Source organism: Lithobates pipiens, unplaced genomic scaffold, assembly GCF_037356315.1.
Source record: "Lithobates pipiens isolate NorthernLeopardFrog02 unplaced genomic scaffold, aLitPip1_a1.2 Scaffold_24, whole genome shotgun sequence".
In the NCBI taxonomy this organism is placed as follows: domain Eukaryota; kingdom Metazoa; phylum Chordata; class Amphibia; order Anura; family Ranidae; genus Lithobates; species Lithobates pipiens.
The window spans coordinates 2,803,094-2,818,719 of record NW_027507786.1 but is presented as its reverse complement, the minus strand read 5'-3'; the positions used below and the strand labels follow the sequence as shown (position 1 = coordinate 2,818,719).

The following is a 15,626-nucleotide window of genomic DNA, read 5'->3' as shown; positions in this document are numbered from 1 at the left end:
GTATTCAAGAAAATGACATGAAGTTGTGTTCAAGAAATGAAATCCAAGTGTCTCTGGTTGTCAGGTGACGTCTTCGGAGACCCGGCCTTTCCAACTCACTGTGCAGAAGCTGGAGACAGCGCTGCAGGCGGCCAGAGAGGAGGTGAGTGTGTGACTCTGAGCATAGTGTGTACTGTGTGGCATGAATGGCAGCTTGTGTCGCTCTCTGCTGGCAGAACCATAGCCATGCCCTGCTGTGTTTCTTCCAGGGCACCACTGTGAAGGCTCTTATCCTGATAAATCCTCACAATCCTCTGGGAGACGTCTACTCTGCTTCCGAAATGCTGGACTTCTTGGAGTTTGCCAAAAGGTGCAGTGTCATGTGACTTTGTCTTGCAGGGCTGCAGCAGCTCTGTGCTGAGTGTCTCTATTGTAATTGCATATTATTTTTACTGTCCTTGGCTTCACACTTTTTTGTCAAGACATATCAGTATTATTATTAAGCAGAGAAACTAGGAACATGGGTTTGTAAAGATGTTGTCACAAGCAGTGGTCTGTATCCATTGAGAGCGGGCCTGTCCAGGTGACGTAGGAGCATAGTGGGCTCTACATGTCACTGACATGTCACTAGATTACAAGGAGAATGGATGGGCACTTGTAGTCACTTGGAGCACTGGGCACACTGGAGTCACCAGATGTTATGGGGACTGGAGGGGCACTTGGGGCACTGGGCACACTGGAGTCACCAGATGGTATGGGGACTGGAGGGGTACTGGGCACACTGGAGTCAGCAGATGGTATGGGGACTGGAGAGGCAATTGGGGCACTGGGCACACTGGAGTCACCAGATGGTATGGGGACTGGAGGCGCTCTTGGGGTCACTTGGGGGCTCTGGGTGCACTAGGTTAACTACATGGCATTGGGGCTGGAGGTGCTTTTGGGGTTACTTGGGGCACTGGGTGCGTTGGAGTCACTAGATGGCACAGGCACTGGAGGTACTCTTGAGGTCACTTGGGGGCACACTGCAGTCACTAGGGAAAGGAGGTGCTCTGTGGTCACTTGGGGCACTGGGCACACTGGAGTCACTAGATGGCGCAGGGACTAGAGATACTCTTGGAAGTACTGGATGCACTGTAGTCCCTAGATGGCATGGTTACTGGAGGTGCTCTTGTGGTCACTTGGGAGCACTGAGTGTACTGGGGCCACTAGATGGCATGGTTACTGAAGGTACTCTTGGATTCACTTGTGGCACTGGGTACATTGGCATCACTTGATGACCAGGGGAATGGAGGTGCTCTTGGAGTCACTTGAGGCATTAGGTGCACTGGAGTTGCTAGATGACGAGGGGGCTGGGAGACTCTTGAAGTAATTTGGGGCACTAGAGTCAGTAGATAACACAAAGACTAGAGGTGCCCTTGGGGTTACTTGTAGCACTGGGTGCCATGGAGTCACTAGATAACAAGGGGAATGAAGATGCTCTTGGAGCCACTTGAGGCAGAAGGCGCACTGGAGTCACTAGATGTCAAGGGGTCCGGAAGCATTCTTGCAGTCATTTGGGGCACTGGAGTCGCTAGATGGCGTGGAGCCTGAAAGTGCTGTTGGCATCATTTGGGGCACTGGAGTCACTAGATGACACGTAGACTGGAAGCATTCTTGGAGCCACTGGGCACGCTACAGTCACAAGATGACAGGAAACACTTGGAGTTACTGGTGGCACTGGGCGCACCAAAGTCACTAGATGACACAGGGACTGGAGGTACTCTTGGAGTCACTGGGTGTGCTGGAGTCACAAGATGACAAGGGATCTGGAGGTGCACTTGGAATCATTTAGGCCATTGGGCGTATTGGAGTCACAAGGTGACATATGGACTGGAGGTGCTCTGTAGTCACTCGGGGCACTGGGCACACTGGAGTCATTAGATGTTGCAGGGACTAGAGATACTCTTGGGGGCACTGGATGCACTGTAGTCACTAGATGGCATGGTTATGGAGGTGCTCTTGTGGTCACTTGGGGGCACTGGGTGCACTAGGGCCACTAGATGGCATGGTAATTGGAGGTGCTGTAGGAGTCACTTGTGGCCCTGGGTGCATTGGCATCACTTGGTGACCAGGGGAATGGAGGTTCTCTTGGAGTCACTTGAGGCATTAGGTGTACTGGAGTTGCTAGATGACAAGGGGGCTGGAAGCACTCTTGAAGTCATTTGGGGCACTAGAGTCAGTAAATAACACAAAGACTAGAGGTGCCCTTGGGGTCACTTGTAGCACTGTGAGGTTGGTTTAGCTCTGAGGAAAGGGACATGACCTCCAAAACAGGTCACCAGGCCACCCATCTGTTCCCAGGATGAGTCGCATTGCATTCAAGCTGGAGCAGATTATGTTTGCTTGATGTTGTTTAATGGCATGTGAGTATCCATTTGTGGATTATTTAATAAAGTTTACCAATGGTAATGCACAAGCTGGTTGCGCTCCTCTGTATGTGTTTTGCAGTTCGTATGGAGAGCTTCCCGGTCACGTGGAGGCCTGCACCCTTGATGGGCATTGTGGAAAGAAGCAGGATTAAAGATTCCCCATGGGTTTAGCGCTATCGTGTTTTTTGGACTACACTGGAGTCACAGGGCATGCTCTAGTCACAAGATGGCACAGAGACTGGAGGTGCTCCTTTGAATGTTGGGTGCACTAAAGTCAATAGGTGACATGGGTACCGGGGAGGCTGTTGGAGTCACTGGGGGTGCTGGATTCACAAGATGACACAGGAGCTGGAGGTACACTTGTAGACAGAGAGTACCCATGGGGATAGATGCCGCAATGGGGGTGCTGAGCTGTAGTGTAGCGACGGGTAGCTCAAATGCAGATCCACAAGTCGTGTCACAATTTGGAGATCAACCAGTCAGGAGATCTGTCAACCTTATTACTGCACAGAAAAGCTTGTAGTCATTTTCTTTTTTTTTTTTATGTTTTGGATAGTATCAGAAAATAGTTAACACATCTGTGTTCCTTTTGCTGTCTGTGTCCCTACTAGAGAGATTTCCTCAAACTTTCTGTCTAAGCATGAGGCGTCACCAGGACAAGAAGAAAGGGGTCATCTCTCCAAAGGGGATACAACCAAGATTAGTATTTTTTTATTTCAGCGAGGACTAGTTAGTCTTTACTGTCCAGTTGGGGAGATTTCCCGTTATTACCACTCTCAGTGAAAGGAAGTGAAGGCAAATCTCCCCAACCCGGGAGGACATGAAGCAAGAAGAACGTCCAAAGCACCACCAAAGCTAAAGAAAAAAGTTGTCCAGGATCTTTGCCGCATGCTCTCTCGCAAGATGACTTTTGATGTATAAAGCTTTACTCTTTTCTCTTGTAGGCACTCACTGCATGTTATAGTAGATGAGATTTATATGCTGTCAGTTTTTGATGGATCGTCAACATTCCAGAGCGTCCTGAGCTTTGATAAGTAAGTCTATAACCCATGCTGCTTTTGATCACCGATGTAAAACAGACTTATAGGATAGTAAACCCTATAAAGGTCCAGGTTAGGGCCTTTATGGTCAGCGTCTCGCTCTTCACTGCTTCATGTGGAATTTCAGACTTTTTCGATATTTGCATATACAAGGGTATACTCCTCCCACCTGCTACCCGAGCGTTATCGCCCACTCGGGAACCAAGGGCGGTGAAATGGATATTTTGATTATAGGCAACTCCTATCCCCATATTGATTAGTGGTTCCAAATTAATAACTACTGCAGTAGGGAACAGACACAAAAGATACGCTCAGCATCTTTCCAAATACCCGTTCTCCTTTATTATGACGCATTTGAAGGTTTTTATACACATGATTACGTAGGTATCACATTAATATTACAATTGTACGTTTATGGTAACAAGGGGCGTTGCATAGGCAGGCTAATTCTAATCAGGACTCGAAAGAATGCAAAACATGTACTGAAAACTTTATTAGTGCCGTGTGCACAGTGAGGGCATTGTGCAACACATACAAAATAGAATACAATTATATTCATAACTTACAAATTTTAATTACAGCGGTCATGTGGTGGAGATGCTAACGATTGGCACTGTATGATGCTTGCTTTTCAAAGGGTTCCCTAGATCCGTGTTTCTCAACTCCAGTCCTCAAGTCGCCCCAGCAGGTCATGTTTTCAGGCTCGCCATTATTTTGCACAGGTGATTTGATCAGTTTCACTGCCTTAGTAATTACCACAGCTGTTTTATCTGGGGCTGGGCTCACACCAGTGCGAATTGGAGGTGGGTTTTCCCCGCAGCCAATTCGCATGTCAGGAGATTGTGACCGGCTCTCTATGGAGCCGGATCACACATCTCCTCAGAGGCTCCGGTGCGAATTGCACAGGAGCCCTGTGCGTCTTTTGGTCCGTTTTAGGTCCGAATTCAGGCTGAAATTGGACCTGAAATGGTGAATGGAGACGCACTGGACAGACGGAAGTGTGAACCCAGCCCGAGGTTAATCCTGAAAACATGACTCGTTGGGGCGCCTTGAGGACTGGAGTTGAGAAACACAGCCCTAGATTAACATTTTTTATGGTCTACAGATTAACTTTAACTTGAAGCCAAGTTTCCACCGTCAGCCTTCCTTCAGAAAGCACAGAGGGGTGATTAAGCCCCACCCCCAAGGAGCCACAGTGTTTTTTACAGAATGAAAAAAACACTCACAACCACCCTTTTTTCTTTTGTATCTGGGTTAAGCTGGCCATACACAGAGCGAATTTCGACCAACTTTGATCTGAAAATCAAAGGAGCCAGGCAGAAAATTGTTGGCCGAACAAGGGCTGCATCCAATCAGATTCAGTCACTGTTTAGGTATTCTGACAGCCATGGGTGCCAGCTGTAAGAATACAATCGCTGGCAAGAGAGATTTGCCTATTTTTGCCTTTTAGCACGGACAGGGGATGTCCTATGCAGATGCCACAGCATTCCTACAGCCGTCACAAATAATCCCCATAACCACTTAAGGACCGAGCCTCTTTGTGAGATTTGTTGTTTACAAGTTAAAAACTTTTTTTTTTTGCTAGAAAATTACTTAGAACCCCCAAACATTATATATATATTTTTTATAACACCCTAGAGAATAAAATGGTCGTTGCAATACTTTCGGTCACACCGTATTTGCGCAGCGGTCTTACAAGTGCACTTTTTTTGGAAAAAATTCACTTTTTTGAATTAAAAAATAAGGCGACAGTAAAGTTAGCCCAATTTTTTTTTTTATATTTTGAAAGATAATGTTATGCCGAGTAAATTGATACCCAACATGTCACGCTTTAAAATTGCGCCCGCTCGTGGAATGGCGGAAAACTTTTACCTTTAACAATCTCCATAGGCAACGTTTAACAAAAATTCTACAGGTTGCATGTTTTGAGTTAGGCCCCTTTCAGACTGGGGCACTTTGCAGGCGCTACAGCGGTAAAAATAGCGCCACAATGCGCCCTGAAACACTGCTGTCTCTCCAATGTGAAAGCCCACTGGAGCGGTGCGCTGGCAGAACGCTAAAAAAAAGTCCTGCTAGCAGCATCTTTGGAACGGTGTATACGCTCCTGCGGCGCTTTGCGGTGGTTTTTAACCCTTTCTCATCCTCTAGCAGGGGCTAAAACCACCACGCTAGCGGCCGAATAGTGAGCGAGTGACTTGTATAGCGCTACCTATGCGAACTGAATTGCCTCAGGGCGCTTTCTTGCCACCAGAATCCATCTGCGGCTTTTGCGTGGTCCTTTACCCCGTAAGGTCCTGACACGCTTACAAACACATACAACATTGACATACACATATTAAGGCCAATTTTTTATTTTTTTTTAGACAAGGTCTAATTAACCTACCAGCATGTCTTTGGAGTGTGGGAGGAAACCGGAGTACCCGGAGGAAACCCACGCAGGCACAGGGAGAACATGCAAACTCCAGGCAGATGGTGTCGTGGTCAGGATTTGAACCAACGACCCTATTGCTGCTAGGTGAAAGTGCTAACCACTACACCACTGTGCTGCCCTAAAAGTACAGTAAAGCGGCGCTAAAATTCGCGTCGCTTTACCGCTGACGTCCGGGCCCTGGCAGTGTGAAAGGGGTCTTGCTGAGGAGATCTAGTGCTAGAATTATTTCTCTCACTCTACCAATCATGGCAATTCCTCACGTGTGGTTTGAACACTGTTTTCATATGCAGGCGCTACTCACTTATGCGTTTGCTTCTGCAGGTGAGCTCGGGAGGATGGTGCGCGTTTAAAAATTTTATTTATTTTTTCTTATTTATTTTAACTTTTTTATTTTTTTATTTTTACACTGTTCTTTAAAAAAAAAAAAAAAAAAAAGTTCTGTCACTTTTATTCCTAATTACAAGGAATGTAAACATCCCTTGACCTCTTAAATATGAGATCTGGGGGTCAAAAATACCTCAGATCTCGTATTTACACAAAAATGCAATAATAAAAAAAAAAATATAAATAAAATTGTCATTTAAAAAAAAAAAAAAAAAAAAAATGGCTCTTTAAGAGCTATGAGTGGAAGTGACATTTTGACGTTGCTTCCACCCTGCAGTGATATGGAGATGGGTGGGGGCCATCTTCCCCTCACTCGTCTCCATGCCCAGCAAGGAGCAACATCCAATTTGCTGCAAGATCACTTTTACCGGCGGTCTGCTTTCTGATAAGAATGGTCTCTGCGGTAGATTCACCGCAAGATCACTTTTACCGACAGCGGGAGAGGGCCCCCCTCCCGCCGTGCTCTGGTGCCCTCCACCGCTGCCGACGTCTCCGGTAAGCGGACTTGTATAACATTCTAGAACAAATTTTTAGAAGCAAGGTTAATATTTCAGTCCACACATTGATTAAAATATATATATATATATATATATATATATATATATATATATATATATATATATATATATATATATACATATACAGTGCCTTTGCGAAAGTATTCGGCCCCCTTGAACTTTTCAACCTTTTACCACATTTCAGGCTTCAAACATAAAGATATGTTCTCCATCCAACCAAGGAAGAATGGGCAAGAATTTCAGTCTCTCGATGTGCAAAACTGATAGAGACATACCCCAAGCGACTTGCAGCTGTAATCGCAGCAAAAGGTGGCTCTACAAAGTATTAACGCAAGGGGGCCGAATAATTTTGCACGCCCCACTTTTCATTTTTTTTATTAGTTAAAAAAGTTTAAAATATCCAATAGATTTCGTTCCACTTCACAATTGTGTCCCACTTGTTGGTGATTCTACACAAAAAATTAAAATTTTATATCTTTATGTTTGAAGCCTGAAATGTGGCAAAAGGTTGAAAAGTTCAAGGGGGCCGAATACTTTCGCAAGGCACTGTGTATATATGTGTATATATTTATATATATATATATATATATATATATATATATATATATATATATATATATATATATATATATATATATATATATTATAATTTCAATGTAAAGTGCTGCGTAAATTGACGGTGCTATATAATTACCTGTTAGCCCATGTACACACGGTCGGACATTCCGACAACAAAATCCGTCTGATTTTTTCCAACGGATTTTGTCCAACACTGGTGTTGCATACACACGGTCGGACAAAGTTGTCGGAAAATCCAATCGTTCGGAACGTGATGACGTTCGTTCATTACAACGGGACTACATTCAGGCTAGTAGCCAATAGCTTTGGTCTCGTAATTTGATCTGAGCATGCGTGGCACTTTTTTCCGATCGGAATTCTCTACAAACGATAGGACAAAGTGCGATCGGATCATGTTGTCGGAAAATTTTATATTCAGCTCTCAAACTTTTTTGGTCGGACATTCCGATGGAAAAAGTTAGATGGAGCCCACACACGGTCGTATTATCAGACAACACGGTCCGATCGGACATTTTCCGTCAGAATTTCCGACCGCGTGTACAAGGGCTAATAAATAAATTTCGGATAGCCTTTGGTTACTCTTTTTAGAATATTTTGGTTTATAACAGACTGGAGGATTTCCCAACAAAGGTGGAAGTTTTTTATTTTAGAGGATTACCACTTTCTGGCTACAGTTCATAGTTTCAAATGGTCGATTAACTTTCGAAAATTTGTATGAAATATTTTTTCTTCTCAATTGATTTTTTTTTTTTCGTAACTAGTTAATATTTGATTTATTTACAAGTTTTGTATTCTCACAGGCTTCCTGACCCCCAAAGGACCCATGTGATGTGGGGGATTAGTAAGGTAAGTGCAGTGAGCGTGCTCCTAGAAACTCCATGTATTGAAAGACAACTTTTTTTTTTTTTGACTATGTGTGAAAGAGCTCTGTCAGGTTTTTATTCCTGACTGTGTCTCCTATCCGGGTTTGTCCTAGTTTACCATTACCAACAGGACTGAAAGTGAGGAAAGATCCAAACAAATCTAGTTGTCTAAAGAACAGAAATGGAGGTGAATCTTCCAATGGAGACCCCTGTTCCAGTGACCGCTGTCTAAGACGGAGGTCTCCACACCCCGGTCTGGGGTCCAGATGCGGCCCTTTGCTTTCTTTTATCCGACCTTTGGGTATACAGTTTTCATCCACTAATACCAACACTGGGGCATAATTTCTCCCCCAATGACACAAAAGATGGGGCACGATTCCTCCCAACACAACCAACAATAGGGGGAGGGAGGGGTGTATACAATGATCTGGGGGTGTGATCAGAGTGGAGGGATCTGGGGGTGTGATCAGAGTGGAGGGATCTGGGGGTGTGATCAGAGTGGAGGGATCTGGGGGTGTGATCAGAGTGGAGGGATCTGGGGGTGTGATCAGAGTGGAGGGATCTGGGGGTGTGATCAGAGTGGAGGGATCTGGGGGTGTGATCAGAGTGGTGGGATCTGGAAAGGGGGGGGTGGTGTGATCAGATTAGGGGGTTATCTGAGGGGTATGATCAGGTTGGGGGGTATGTGGGGTTGAAATGAGGGTGTGATCAAGGTGGGGGTTTTTCTCCCCCAATGACACCAAAGATGGGGCACGATTCCTCCCAATGACAACCAACAATAGGGGGAGGGAAGGGTGTATACAATGATATGGAGGTGTTATCAGAGTGGAGGGATCTGGAGGTGTGATCAGAGTGGAGGGATCTGGAGATGTGATCAGAGTGGAGGGATCTGGGGGTGTGATCAGAGTGGAGGGATCTGGAGGTGTGATCAGAGTGGAGGGATCTGGAGATGTGATCAGAGTGGGGGGATCTGGAAGTGTGATCAGAGTGGTGGGATCTGGGGGGATCTGGGGGTGTGATCAGAGTGGAGGGATCTGGGGGTGTGATCAGAGTGGAGGGATCTGGGGGTGTGATCAGAGTGGAGGGATCTGGGGGTGTGATCAGAGTGGAGGGATCTGGAGGTGTGAACAGAGTGGAGGGATCTGGGGGTGTGATCAGAGTGGAGGGATCTGGTTGTGTGATCAGAGTGGAGGGATCTGGGGGTGTGATCAGAGTGGAGGGATCTGGAGGTGTGATCAGAGTGGAGGGATCTGGAGGTGTGATCAGAGTGGAGGGATCTGGAGGTGTGATCAGAGTGGAGGGATCTGGTTGTGTGATCAGAGTGGAGGGATCTGGAGGTGTGATCAGAGTGGAGGGATCTGGTTGTGTGATCAGAGTGGAGGGATCTGGAGGTGTGAACAGAGTGGAGAGATCTGGGGGTGTGATCAGAGTGGAGGGATCTGGTTGTGTGATCAGAGTGGAGGGATCTGGAGGTGTGATCAGAGTGGAGGGATCTGGAGGTGTGATCAGAGTGGAGGGATCTGGAGGTGTGATCAGAGTGGAGGGATCTGGTTGTGTGATCAGAGTGGAAGGATCTGGTTGTGTGATCAGAGTGGAGGGATCTGGTTGTGTGATCAGAGTGGAGGGATCTGGTTGTGTGATCAGAGTGGAGGGATCTGGTTGTGTGATCAGAGTGGAGGGATCTGGTTGTGTGATCAGAGTGGAGGGATCTGGTTGTGTGATCAGAGTGGAGGGATCTGGAGGTGTGATCAGAGTGGAGGGATCTGGTTGTGTGATCAGAGTGGAGGGATCTGGTTGTGTGATCAGAGTGGAGGGATCTGGTTGTGTGATCAGAGTGGAGGGATCTGGTTGTGTGATCAGAGTGGAGGGATCTGGTTGTGTGATCAGAGTGGAGGGATCTGGTTGTGTGATCAGAGTGGAGGGATCTGGTTGTGTGATCAGAGTGGAGGGATCTGGTTGTGTGATCAGAGTGGAGGGATCTGGTTGTGTGATCAGAGTGGAGGGATCTGGTTGTGTGATCAGAGTGGAGGGATCTGGTTGTGTGATCAGAGTGGAGGGATCTGGTTGTGTGATCAGAGTGGAGGGATCTGGTTGTGTGATCAGAGTGGAGGGATCTAGAGGTGTGATCAGAGTGGAGGGATCTGGGGGTGTGATCAGAGTGGAGGGATCTGGGGGTGTGATCAGAGTGGAGGGATCTGGGGGTGTGATCAGAGTGGAGGGATCTGGAGGTGTGATCAGAGTGGAGGGATCTGGAGATGTGATCAGAGTGGGGGGATCTGGAAGTGTGATCAGAGTGGTGGGATCTGGGGGGATCTGGGGGTGTGATCAGAGTGGAGGGATCTGGGGGTGTGATCAGAGTGGAGGGATCTGGAGGTGTGAACAGAGTGGAGGGATCTGGGGGTGTGATCAGAGTGGAGGGATCTGGTTGTGTGATCAGAGTGGAGGGATCTGGGGGTGTGATCAGAGTGGAGGGATCTGGAGGTGTGATCAGAGTGGAGGGATCTGGAGGTGTGATCAGAGTGGAGGGATCTGGTTGTGTGATCAGAGTGGAGGGATCTGGTTGTGTGATCAGAGTGGAGGGATCTGGAGGTGTGATCAGAGTGGAGGGATCTGGTTGTGTGATCAGAGTGGAGGGATCTGGAGGTGTGAACAGAGTGGAGAGATCTGGGGGTGTGATCAGAGTGGAGGGATCTGGTTGTGTGATCAGAGTGGAGGGATCTGGAGGTGTGATCAGAGTGGAGGGATCTGGAGGTGTGATCAGAGTGGAGGGATCTGGAGGTGTGATCAGAGTGGAGGGATCTGGTTGTGTGATCAGAGTGGAAGGATCTGGTTGTGTGATCAGAGTGGAGGGATCTGGTTGTGTGATCAGAGTGGAGGGATCTGGTTGTGTGATCAGAGTGGAGGGATCTGGTTGTGTGATCAGAGTGGAGGGATCTGGTTGTGTGATCAGAGTGGAGGGATCTGGAGGTGTGATCAGAGTGGAGGGATCTGGTTGTGTGATCAGAGTGGAGGGATCTGGTTGTGTGATCAGAGTGGAGGGATCTGGTTGTGTGATCAGAGTGGAGGGATCTGGTTGTGTGATCAGAGTGGAGGGATCTGGTTGTGTGATCAGAGTGGAGGGATCTGGTTGTGTGATCAGAGTGGAGGGATCTGGTTGTGTGATCAGAGTGGAGGGATCTGGTTGTGTGATCAGAGTGGAGGGATCTGGTTGTGTGATCAGAGTGGAGGGATCTGGTTGTGTGATCAGAGTGGAGGGATCTGGTTGTGTGATCAGAGTGGAGGGATCTGGTTGTGTGATCAGAGTGGAGGGATCTGGTTGTGTGATCAGAGTGGAGGGATCTGGGGGTGTGATCAGAGTGGAGGGATCTGGGGGTGTGATCAGAGTGGAGGGATCTGGGGGTGTGATCAGAGTGGAGGGATCTGGGGGTGTGATCAGAGTGGAGGGATCTGGGGGTGTGAACAGAGTGGAGGGATCTGGGGGTGTGATCAGAGTGGAGGGATCTGGTTGTGTGATCAGAGTGGAGGGATCTGGTTGTGTGATCAGAGTGGAGGGATCTGGAGGTGTGATCAGAGTGGAGGGATCTGGTTGTGTGATCAGAGTGGAGGGATCTGGAGGTGTGATCAGAGTGGAGGGATCTGGTTGTGTGATCAGAGTGGAGGGATCTGGTTGTGTGATCAGAGTGGAGGGATCTGGTTGTGTGATCAGAGTGGAGGGATCTGGTTGTGTGATCAAAGTGGAGGGATCTGGTTGTGTGATCAGAGTGGAGGGATCTGGTTGTGTGATCAGAGTGGAGGGATCTGGGGGTGTGATCAGAGTGGAGGGATCTGGTTGTGTGATCAGAGTGGAGGGATCTGGTTGTGTGATCAGAGTGGAGGGATCTGGAGGTGTGATCAGAGTGGAGGGATCTGGAGGTGTGATCAGAGTGGAGGGATCTGGAGGTGTGATCAGAGTGGAGGGATCTGGGGGTGTGATCAGAGTGGAGGGATCTGGGGGTGTGATCAGAGTGGAGGGATCTGGGGGTGTGATCAGAGTGGAGGGATCTGGGGGTGTGATCAGAGTGGAGGGATCTGGGGGTGTGATCAGAGTGGAGGGATCTGGGGGTGTGATCAGAGTGGAGGGATCTGGGGGTGTGATCAGAGTGGAGGGATCTGGGGGTGTGATCAGAGTGGAGGGATCTGGAGGTGTGATCAGAGTGGAGGGATCTGGAGGTGTGATCAGAGTGGTGGGATCTGGAAGGGGGGGAGGGTGGTGTGATCAGATTAGGGGGTTATCTGAGGGGTATGATCAGGTTGGGGGGTATGTGGGGTTGAAACTAGGGTGTGATCAAGGTGGGGGTATTTAAAAATAAACTTGGGTTAGGGGGTGAAATTACTTGCCTGGCCCTGGGCGCTGACAACCCACGCTATGCCACTGGTCGGGACCTTTTCTACTCCCAATGCTGACAGTCCAGCCCTCCTTTTAAAAAGTTTGGAGACCACTGGCCTAATTGAAGATTTTCCCTCCTTTTGGAGAGATTTCTTCTAACTTCCTGTTATGTCTCGGGACAGGAAGAACATCTCCCCAAAGGAACACCAAAAACAAATCTGCAAGTGTCATTTTACAGCGGAGTGCCCGCATTTTGACAGCCACTTCTGCTGTTTAATACAAAGAAATTACCAGCTGTCATTTTGACAGCCAGTAATTTCTGGTAATAAATAAGGAGGAGCATAGTGGCAACAGAGGGAAGGGAGCTGGACGTAAGTAATTCGTCATAAAAATGTATACATATTAAAAACTCAAAGTGGTTGTAAACCCTTACATAGACCCAGTGACTGGCCTCAGGTGATATACAGAGATGAAGCAAATCCTCCTACATAAGTTGTACCTGTTTATCTGTAGCCCTCTCTTTTGTCTACGGCAGTTCAAAGTGCAGAATTTATACGGTTAGTCTGAGCTTTCAGAAAGCAGGGGGCGCGAGAAGCTGAATTTACACTCTGCAGAGCTCAGTGAGAGCTGATTGGAGGGAAGCAACACACCCCCTGCACACAGGTACAGTGGCTGAGACTGTAAATGATAGGCTGTGTGCTGGAGCTCCCTCCCTTGTCGCCTCTTTTCTCTGGGTGTCAGGAAAACATGTCAGATGTGACTCGTACATATTGCAGAGGAATGAGGCAGAAGAGAGAAATTACACTTAGTGCTCTGGACTGAGAGAAGTACACACTATGGAGGGATATGCTTTGTTCATATTTCATGTCTGAGGTTTACAACCACTTGAAGTTTTTTAGTACAATATCTCTTACACTCGAAATCCGCAAGTGATTAACGTACTGGTGGCTTTGTGTGTGTCTCCCCCCCCCCACCATCAAGCTTATATACATTCTAATAAATTGTTTAAATTTGCATAGGAAGACCCTTGCCTCATCAGATCCTCCTTTTTCCCTCAGGACTTTGCTGTCTCCGGGGTGCGTTTCGGCACCCTCTACACTCAGAATCAAGATGTCTGCAATGGAGTGGCTTCTCTCTGCTACTTTCATGGGGTCTGTGGACCTATTCAGTACAAGATGGCTCAGCTGCTTCGTGACCGTGGTGAGATGTGATGTCGTTCGGGGGGGTAGTGTAATCTTAAAGTAGAACCCCGTTGGGTTTTAATTGCTGTCTGTTGGTTCAATACATAAAAACGTTAGCATAAGGATCTGTCTTTTTGTCATGTGACTGTAACTTTCAAATCTCATTGGACTACTAACGATTTTTTTTTTTTTTTTTAGTATCATTATCCAGATCCGTTTATCATTTGAGCCTTATGCCCCAGGAATGCCATTTCATGCATTTTGTCACCTAAATAGGAAGTGAAGTGAACTACAGTAATATCTTGGATTATACGAGCATAATTAGTTCCAGAAGAATGCTTGTAATCCAAAGCACTCGTATATCAAAGCGAGTTTCCCCCATAGGAAATAATGGAAACAAAGATAATCCGTTCCGCACCACTACTTGTCTATGCAGTATCGCACGTGGCCAGAGATGCGGGGGCGCCGGAGACACTCGGAAACGCTCTGAGATCACTCGGGAATGGAGTGTTTGAGCGTTTCCGAGTGTCACCGACGCCCCCCACACGGCTGGCCAAATGTGGTACTGCATGCCCCAGAGGCTCGAATCCTGCTTGTCTTGCAAGACAGTGCTAGCAAAGCGAGTCAGAAAAAATTGTAGTGCAAAACACTCGTAAACCGCGTTACTCGCGATCCGAGGTTCCAGTGTATACCCAGTTATGACACAGCAGTTATATATATCTAATAGATAAAAAGGAAAGTGAATATAGGCGCTCACACCACCCAGCGCTTGAGGGCACAGTTAAAATTGGCACTTATTTAAACCAAATCAGTAAAATTAATATTAAAATAAAAATGAAACCAGTCTGGGGGCAGCTGTTTTAAAACCTTCAAACACAGATCCCCAAGCAACATATGTAATGAACATAAACAACGCGCCTACATCTACCCTTAAAGTAACACTAAACCTTCGTTTTTTTTTAAACAAACATATCATACTTACCTCCACTGTGCCGTTTTTTTGATTGCACAGCGTGGCCCTGAACCTCGTCTTCTGGGGGCCCCTGGCGGCTCTATCTCGCATCGGTAAACCCCCTGGGAGAAGCGCTCTCCCAGGTGGGGTTACCTTGCGGGCACGCTCCCGGGTCCAGCATTTGCACCCATAGACAGAGAATGCAAGACTTGGCCCCGCCCCACCGGCGCCCGCATCATTGTATTTGATTGACAGCAGTGGCAGCCAATGGCTGCGCTGCTATCAATCTATCCAATCAAGAGCCGAGAACCCCGGGCAGAGAGGAAGAGCATGTCTCTGCCGAGGGAACGAATGGGATCAGGTGAGTAAAACGGGGGGACTCAGGGGTCGTTCAATGTCAGAAGTTTTTTCACCTTAATGCATAGGATGCACGAGAGTTTACAACCCCTTTAATTGATGTAACATGCAAATAAATTCAGTGCTGGTAATAAATGAACAAAAACTGTTCCAAAAGGGGGATGGAAGGGATGGTGCTCCACTCTGCAATAGACTCTCTGGCACCCACTCTCACTCTGTATACCAATCCCACTCCCTGTGAAGTGAACACTTACCAGACCTCGGCAAGTGTGTATGAGTAGTCTCATCAATCCTCCTCATGGACTGTTAGTAAAGCTACTGGATGGTATTCACTACCCCTGACATGTTTCGTCAAACGGACTTCATCTGAGGTTAGACCGGTCTAACCTCAGATGAAGTCAGTTTGACGAAACTTGTCAGGGATAGAGCACACAGTGTTTAACTAGGGCCACCCATTTTGGGCTGGGTGTGTCTGTATATCCGGGAATGATTGGCTTGTCCCGCTGATCGTTCCATCTATGGTATACACCACCACAGAGATCCCGGAGATGATGCTGTGATCTCATGA

At 47.3% G+C, this 15,626-nt stretch overlaps 1 protein-coding gene across 4 annotated transcripts in view; it reads left to right on the top strand.

The window, feature by feature from the left end:
• ACCS (1-aminocyclopropane-1-carboxylate synthase homolog (inactive)) overlaps nt 1-15,626 on the top strand; it is a 58,433-nt gene that overhangs the window by 30,551 nt on the left and 12,256 nt on the right. For all 4 annotated transcript variants that reach the window (XM_077453516.1, XM_077453514.1, XM_077453513.1 and 1 more), the window contains 5 exons: nt 65-142; nt 249-349; nt 3,332-3,421; nt 8,140-8,185; nt 13,627-13,768. In XM_077453516.1, coding sequence (XP_077309642.1) covers nt 65-142; nt 249-349; nt 3,332-3,421; nt 8,140-8,185; nt 13,627-13,768 — 457 coding nt within the window. The remainder of the gene's footprint in view (nt 1-64; nt 143-248; nt 350-3,331; nt 3,422-8,139; nt 8,186-13,626; nt 13,769-15,626) is intronic.